At 46.8% G+C, this 8,160-nt stretch overlaps 1 protein-coding gene and 1 long non-coding RNA gene across 12 annotated transcripts in view; one reads left to right on the forward strand and one right to left on the reverse strand.

The window, feature by feature from the left end:
• The window catches only part of Cobll1 (cordon-bleu WH2 repeat protein like 1), a 155,125-nt gene extending 152,049 nt beyond the window's left edge, over window positions 1-3,076 (reverse strand). For 9 of the 10 annotated variants that reach the window (XM_029473793.1, XM_021154789.2, XM_029473794.1 and 6 more), the window contains exons 1-2: window positions 2,685-2,763; window positions 2,059-2,185 (exon numbers count right to left, since the gene is read on the reverse strand). In XM_029473793.1, coding sequence (XP_029329653.1) covers window positions 2,059-2,185; window positions 2,685-2,694 — 137 coding nt within the window. In that variant the 5' untranslated portion in view covers window positions 2,695-2,763. Of the gene's footprint in view, window positions 1-2,058; window positions 2,186-2,684; window positions 2,764-3,014 lie in introns of those variants that run through there. The other variant, XM_021154795.2, reaches the window with a different exon arrangement.
• On the forward strand, window positions 2,159-3,904 carry LOC110288459. 2 transcript variants are annotated; one of them, XR_003835875.1, is made up of 2 exons: window positions 2,159-3,445; window positions 3,791-3,904. It is a non-coding gene; the product is annotated as an uncharacterized LOC110288459 (long non-coding RNA). The 2 variants fall into 2 exon arrangements; XR_002377287.2 differs by having other exon boundaries at window positions 2,159-2,763.
• Window positions 3,905-8,160: the final 4,256 nt, after the last annotated feature.

The raw sequence follows: 8,160 nt of genomic DNA on the forward strand, positions 1-8,160 counted from the left end.
AAAAAAAAAAAAAAGAAAGAAAAGAAAAAGCAAACACTAATCCTGAATTCTCATCAGACATGACAGGCACTTGGAATAGACAAGTAGGAGAAGGCAAGCCACTAGAAGCTCTTTTTATTTTATTTTTTTTTCCTTAAAAGAATACTGTTAGGTATTATGGCAGTTTATTTACAGGAGCATTTTCCCAGATATCTTCCCTGAAGTTTGAAAGGTAAGCACAAAGGTTCTTTAAAATATTTTCCTCTTTGGGGTGCGGCGGTGTATTCCTGTAACCTCAATTTTGGGAGGCAGAAACAAGAGGTAACCCTCAACTATAAATGCAGTTCCAGACCAGCCTAGGCTAAAGGAGTCGCTGCCAAATAAATAAATAAATAAATAAATAAATAAGTCATCAAGCAATTAAATATATGCATACTCTCAAGGAACTCATTGTTTAGCCCCCAAGTTCTCAAGCATAAAACCTGGGGTATTCTAGGCTTGTCACTAGAAAGCTCTTTATATTTCTTCATCACCGAGCTCTCCGGCCTCACTTATTTTGTTTAGAAGAACCGATTCTTGAGCATCTGAGACTGCGTGTTGTGTAAGTGTATTACAGACACACATGGGACTTCTCTGCTATTTTCTGAGAGTCTAATTCAGTTTTGGGTGAAAGCTTGTATGACATTAACTTACATTAATCCACAGCTCTGTCTCCAGGCCTTGTTTTACCTCATCCTACCGACACACTTACTCTTCCATTGAGTAAAACTATATGGAAGGAGACACATTAGTATCTAAACAACGGTGGAAAGCCCCCCCCCCCCAAGAAAAAGTAGCGCTCTACAGCAATAGGGGATATTTACATGGAGGAGATCGAAATTTAGAGGAAAAAAGAACGAATTCATACACTGCATGTTTCCTCTACGTAAGCATTACACTAAATATCTGTTAGATTAGTCATGTTGCCTTGAGACTCTTCCATGTTTCCTCTAGACAACTGCCAATGCTCGCATGGCCTCTGATGAATAAACATGCTGTGACTTGCTCCTAAGGAAACGCCTGTCATGTTCCAGGGAAAAATGACTTCTTCACTCTTAAACCAGAAAAAAAAAGATGAACGACTTTCATTCATTGCTTACAAAGTCGCCTGTTCCTTAATGTTCCAATTTCCGGAATTTTCATACTCTGTTTAAGGCATTTCTAGGTTCTGATTAACAAAGAAAAGAGAAACTGGGGGGGGGGGTGCTTTATGGTAAAGAGGCTACATGACAGCAGTGAGGCGGTCTCAACTAGGACAGGGTTGTGTAGCTAGACCATTTACTACGACAAAGGTTATTCTCAAGTTCTCCTCGGCCCTTGCAGGACTACCTGTTCCCACCACTGTTTACCCAAACGTTTAACAGAGTGATGTTTAGCATATTTGGCAGGAAGGCATGCTTCATTTAATATTAACTCACCATGTGACAGCCCCTTCCCTTCCAATCGCTCCTCAAACACGTGATGGTTAAAAAAAAAAAAAAAAGGAATAGGTGTTTGCCAATGCGACTGACTTCGAGCTCGGCTTTGGCATCACCAATTGGCCAGAAGCACATACACACACACCCCCAGTCAGAGGCGAGCACCCCGCCTGCTCCCGGAACTGTCAAGCCCAAGCCGGGCTGACAGCTGGCACACCTTGCTGCGCCCTCCGTGGACTCTAAGGAAGCCCCTTCCTTGTAGTCACCTTGACAGAAACCATCCTCCTGGGCTGGAGCGCTTGGCCGTGGAAACTTTTCCTTCCTTTCCCGGAGCGTGCTTACAGGTGTCGTCCCCCGCCGCTCCAGAGCCCCAACAAGGGGCCCTTTGTTACCACTTTTGCTACGGGACTCCTCACCCAAGGCCTGCCATTTGCCTGGCCTTCCGTAACCCTGATCGGAAAGCTTGCCCAAAGTACCGAACCCCCCACCCCGACTCGTCCGGGAGGACGCAGTCTCCCGCCCGCGTGTGGTTCGGCCCGGGAGCCCGGCGGCCCCGCGGGGAGCTCGCCTCGGGCAGGTGAAGCGTGCGAGGCCTCGGCAGCCGGGAGGGAGGCTTACTTACCCTGCGGAGCCCGCGGGCTGCATGGCGGATGTGCGGGGCGCGCTGCGGGGTATGGGATCCGGGACGCTGCGGTCCATCGCGCTGCTGGCCGCGGCGCGGGCTCGGGCTCGGAGGCGGCGCGTCACTGCTGGGGTGGGAGAGGCCGGCGGGTCAGGGCGGGAGCGGCCGGGCCAAGAGCCCGCCTCGACCCACGGCAGCCGGGGGCGGCCCCGCCTCCCCGGGGCGCTTCCACCTGCGGGTCCGTCCCTGCCCGAGGGCGCCGCGACGACGGCTACAGGTCCCCGCCCCGGCCGCAGCCCGCAGCCAGTCCCGGGCGAAGGGGCGGCGCGCGGCGGCCCGGGCTGTGAAGGAGGAGGAGGAGCGGACCCGGCGCGGGACGGTCGCCACGCCCGCAGTGCTTGGGCTCCAGCGGCCCGCTGCGCACCAACTGAATCCTGTGCAAACTTTTCCGGAGGAGCTGCGAACCACAACGCCCCTGCCTTCCTAAGCCACTGCCCGCTTTAGGGGACCCGGCCCGTCCAGGCTCCGCTCCTCCCCCGCACGGCTAGCTCGGACGCCCGGAGCGAGCGCGCGGCGGAAAGCGGACGACCCCGGCCCCGGGCCTCCGCTCCCGCGCCCCAACTCACCCTGCCCCATGGCCCTGCCGGGAGCCCCGAGCTCGCAGCCGCCTCGGCCACCTCGCCCTGCAGAAGTGAGGGTGACGAGGTCAGCATCGGAGCGAGCAGAGCAGCCAGCCGGAGAGGGGACGGGTAGGGCGAGCGGGCGGGGACGTGGAGCGAGGAGGAATTTCCTACCCCACCCCGCACCCCTCCGCGGGGCACGCGGCTTTAGGGTACCGCGGGGGAGGCCGGTGGAGAGGAAGTGTCTAGGCTGCTCTTTTTAGTCCCCACTGCCACTGAGTAGCTTTGGGAAGCCCCGCGAACCCAAGAGGAAGAGTGGGCGGACACGGAGGCTACCTGGCCAGCAAAACCCCAGGGAGGACCCAAGCTGTAGCGGAAGTGAGGAGAGCTCATGGACCGAGTCCGGCTGATTGACCACCTGCAGTCTGACCTTCGAAGTGCAGGATTTTCTTTTTAACCTTACTGACCCCTACGGTTGCTAGCCTTTTAAAGGCACATCTGACATTGTGATCTTTTTAATCCCTGGCAGGTTTAAGCCCGTCCAGTCTTCCCAGGCATGCCTCTCTTGATGTAAACAGCCAACAGCTGGGATTTGAGGACTGGACGTTCTCATGATGACAGTCTATAAGCTAAAAAAGAACAGCAGAGATTTAGTGGCCTCCTGGAAGTTTCACAGGAAAAAAGGAATCTCAGACAGTGCTTGCTTATTTGTAGTTTCAGTTCCTGCAAGAGTTTTTCTCAGAGGAGGCGTGCCACCTGACAACCAGGTGCATATTGTCTCCTTATTCTTAGAGGCTTGCCAACTGTTTTAAAGTAAATCATATTGATGAGTCCAAAAGCGGCCATCAGGAAATAATGCTAAATTAAAAATATATAAATGGATACCTCAAGTGGCAAATCTGTGATAGGCATAAAAACATGATGTGGGATAACAAAGGACTTAACATTTTCGGTTCACATTAAAATTAAACTAGTATTTATAACCCGTGCTTAATTAAAGGTTCTTCGTTGCTCATTCATTACAACCACCACCAATAATTTCTGGAACCAAAAGTACTAACTACTACTCCACATAATTGGATTTTGTCTCTTTTCTCTCCCTTGTGGTGCAGAATATGGTCTCAGTACATCTTTGAATATGAAATGGAGGCGGAGATCGTGGTGACTTCTGCGATGACTGTATTAGAACTCTATCATTAAAAGTTGCTTTTAAATAATTTGACTAATAACGAGGCAATTGTTTGAAATGGATCTGGATTTTAGACTTTAAATAATAACACAGGTTTGACAAGTTCATGAATCCTTTCTGACTGTAAATGGATAAGTAGATTTACAGCTGTTGCATAGACAGGCTGTAAATAGCGAGGAACATTGAAACTACTTAAAGTTTATAACTTTGAATCACAGGATCAAGCACTTAATTAGTTTCAACCTTGATTTATGGCATCCTAGTAATATTATGGATCCCAGTTAGGCTAATCTTAAACGTTAAGAGATTTTTACAACATTTCGTAACGGCTGAGAGCAATTTTCATGACACCACTTTTCCCTTACATCCTTTTGTTCTTGGGCACAGGGCAGGGTCATACTTTCCATGCACTGAAATTGAGCCTACCCAAATGGCTTGCTTGACAAGTGAGATGTTTCATTTCCTGGTAGAATCACATTAAGGAGAGTGCTGAGCCAGCTGTAACCTACTGTTGTCATCATGCAGAGATGGGTCAAGATGGAGGTGACACTAAGTTGAAGGATCCTAAATATGTTACACTATTACCCTAAGCACAGCTTCTTGGAGAGACTTGGGGATTACAGCAGAATCCCCCAAAGCACTAATTATCTATTTTGAGATTAAGTCAATAAACTGTTCAGCATCTTTCAGAACCAAGACTATACTTCATATTCTTATACATTACTGTCTATGCTGTAATCTTGTAACTGCATAATTTATCGGCAATAGTAATCATTGATTTTAGAAACTTTTTTTTTTTAACATAATGCTGAAAAACAGCCCCTTCCCAGTCCCTCTGAAAGTTGTCCAAGTCTGTCCAGATGTTGCTCAATTTTCTTGTTTGGAAATCTCCCCTCCAATTCCATCCAATCATCATCAAGGCAGGGATTATCTCGGATATTATCACTTTGGAATAATAGCACGGATAGAAATCTCCCTTTCTCTCTTCAACTGAGCCAATTGTTAGGTGGACAATCGGCTGCTGCACCCGTTTCAGTTAGCTTTTCATTGCTGTGATCAAAATACCACACAACAACAGGGGGATGGGACTTATTTCAGCTCCCAGTTTTAGGGATTTAGAGGTATTCATTCATTAGGTCAGAAATGGTATGATGGAGAGCGGCAGTCCATGCATGGTGGCCAGGAAAACAAGAAAGGCATGTGCCAGCACTGGGCTGGCTTCCTCCTTTTTTTAGTTTTTATTTCCTATGAGCCCTTAGCCCAAGAGAAGGTACTGCTCACAGTTGAACTGGTTTCCCCACACCAGTTCATCTTTCTAGAACTGTCCTTGTCCACAGCTCCATGGGTATGGTTTATTAATCTGGGTGATCTAAGTTCAGGAAAATGGACAGTGACAACTGACTGTTACACAGACTAGGAGGGGTTTGGACAGAAGAGGCTTTGCACTCACCCTTATCTTCTAAATACAGCTCATACCACAGAAGACAGTCTGCAAATAATTGTGGAATAGGGAAATGGAAGAAACCTTAAAGATTTCACTTAAGACATTTGTTGTGTGACAAAACTTTTCCCCGGGAGATGCAACACACATCTACTCACCCCAATTAGGAAACCTGAAACAGACCCAAGTACACATACCACTAAAGTCTGATTTGGTGAACCAATGAGTTTTATTAGGGTTACTTACAGGAGCAGAAATTACTCTAAACGCTTGTATCACCAAAGCCCACCCCATGGAACACACTGAACAGCCTACAGGCAGCTCCACAAATTAGGAGATGTCCTTTCTAGGTACTTCAGTTGGTCTAACCCCCTTCCAGACAGCTTGGCTGGGCTCTGCTTCTATCAGGCAGCTCATCTAATCTCAAGAGTCTTTTGCAGACTTTCTTCTTCGCGAGAACCGTCCTGGAAGCTCAGTTTGTCTGAGTCTTTGTAGGCAACTTGGTGTCACTTGATCTGAGATGAATTCTCTGCTTTTGATTACTCTGACAGGGAAGTACCTAGTCAATCTCATGAGTTTCAGGGACTTCCTGAAGCTATCTTGAGTTGTTTACTTTCCTGCTTAAGGAGCTTTCCAACAGGATGGAATGTTTCAATATAGGAGGAAACTGTTAAAAAACATTCTTAAAACCAAGGAGTCTAAGGACTTAATTTCAAAGGCCCTGGAGGATGACTGAAAACAATAGATGGGAGGTGAGTTGGACCTTATAAGGAGGAAACATTGGTTCTTCTCGCTTAGGAGGTGGAGGCAGGAAGAACATAAAGCTCTGCCTTAGCTACATACTGAGTTTAAAGCCAATCTGAGCTACACAAGACTCAAAATAAATGTCAGGTTTTCTGTGCACATCCTTGAGTGATAACTTAGTGATTATCAGGGTTCTCTAGTGGAACAGAATTTATAAAACACATGCACAGAGAGAGACAGAGACAGAGACAGAGAGACTTATTACAATGTCTAACACTGTAGTCCAGCCAGTCTAACAATGGCTGTGTACAAATGGATGGTCCAAGAGTGTTATTCAATCCATGAGGCTATTCAATCCATGAGGCTAGATATCACAGCTGATCTTTAGTATATTCGAGAATCTCAAAGTAGGCTCTAATACCAGTGAAAGGATGAACCAGCCAGCAAGAATGAGGGCAAACAGGCAAAGAGGGAGACCTTTCTTCCATGTTGTTTATATTAACTGCTACCAGAGGTAGAGGCCAGATTAGAGGTGGATCTTCCTACCTCAAAAGATATGGATTAAAAGTGGGTTGTCCACTTCAAAGGATTTATTTAAGAAAAAAAAAAATCCCTCACAGGGGCTGGAGAGATGCTCAGAGATTAAGAGCACTGATTGCTCTTCCAGAGCAGTCAATTCCCAGCATTCAATTTCCTGAGTTCAATTCCCAGCAACCACATGGTGGCTCACAACCATCTATAATGAGATCTGATGCCCTCTTCTGGTGTGTGTCTGAAGACAACTACAGTGTACTCATATAAATTAAATAAATCTTAAAAAAAAAAAATTAATAAAAAAAATCCCTCAAAGGTGTACTCGGCCGCTTAGGTTTTAGTGCTTGACAAACAAGAACAGCCAATACATCTAGCTTGAAAATTCTCACTGTGGAGTAGTAATAAGAAAGTAAAAGTATATACTGGGGTGGTTTGAATGAAAATGGCTCCTATAGACATAGTGAGTGCCATTATTGGAGATGTGGCCTTGGTGAAGAGAGTGTGTCACTGGGGGTGGACTTTGAGGTTTCAAAAGCTCAGGCCAGGCCCAGTGTCACCATCCCTTCTTGCTGTCTGCCAATCCAGATGTAAAACTCTCATCAGCTACCCCTCCAGCACCATGCTGCCTGTGCACTGCCATGCTTTCTTTTATGATGATAATGGACTGAACCTCAGAAGTGTGAGCCAGTCCCTTGCTCATGGTGTCTCTTCACAGCAATAGGGACCCTAACTAAGTCAGAAGTTGGTACCAGGGACTGGAATGTTACTGTGATCGCCTGACTGTGCTTTTGTTTGCAGGAATGTGGAACACTTTGAAACTTAGGACTAGGAAAATGATGGGACACTTTAAGTCGGCTTAATGGGCCAACCAATTGGAACATGGAAGACCATGGTGCTGGAGATGATTTAACTATGAGGGTCTGGCTCAAGAGGTTTCAGAGGAGAATAGCAGACTGTGGCATAGACATGGTTCTTGTGATATTTTGCCAAAAAAGAAAAATGTGGCTGCTTTCTGCCCTTGTCTAAAAAAAAAATCTCCCTGTAATTGAATTGAAAAGTTATGGATTAAGACCTTTGGCAGGTAAGATTTCCAGACAACCCAGTATTGAGGGTGTTGCTTGGCCATTAGTGGCCATGCTTATGCAGAACTGTAATATAAAGCAAGCTGAGCAAGGAATAAATACAAAAGGTACAATTTGAGGAGAAAACAAAGGCACCAGGAAGATTCAAGAATTAGAGGCAAGCGTGCTGTTAAGGGAGTGGCAACCTCAGAGCAAGAGGCCACCCAGCTAAACTTCCAACCTATGAAAGGGAATTAAAGAAAACCTCAGGGCTGTGTGTGGTGGCGCACACCTTTGATCCCAGCACTCAGGAGGCAGAGGCAGGCAGATCTCTGAGTTCAAGGCCATCCTGGTCTATAGAGCAAGTTCCAGGACAGCCAAGCTTAAGGAACACCCCATCAAAAACAAAAGGCTGTACAGAGACAAAGTTTGGAGCTGAGATAAAAGGATGGACCATCTAGAGACTGCCATATCCAGGGATCCATCCCATAATTAGCCACCAAACGATGACAC

The sequence above is a fragment of the Mus caroli genome, chromosome 2 (assembly GCF_900094665.2).
Source record: "Mus caroli chromosome 2, CAROLI_EIJ_v1.1, whole genome shotgun sequence".
NCBI classification, from domain to species: domain Eukaryota; kingdom Metazoa; phylum Chordata; class Mammalia; order Rodentia; family Muridae; genus Mus; species Mus caroli.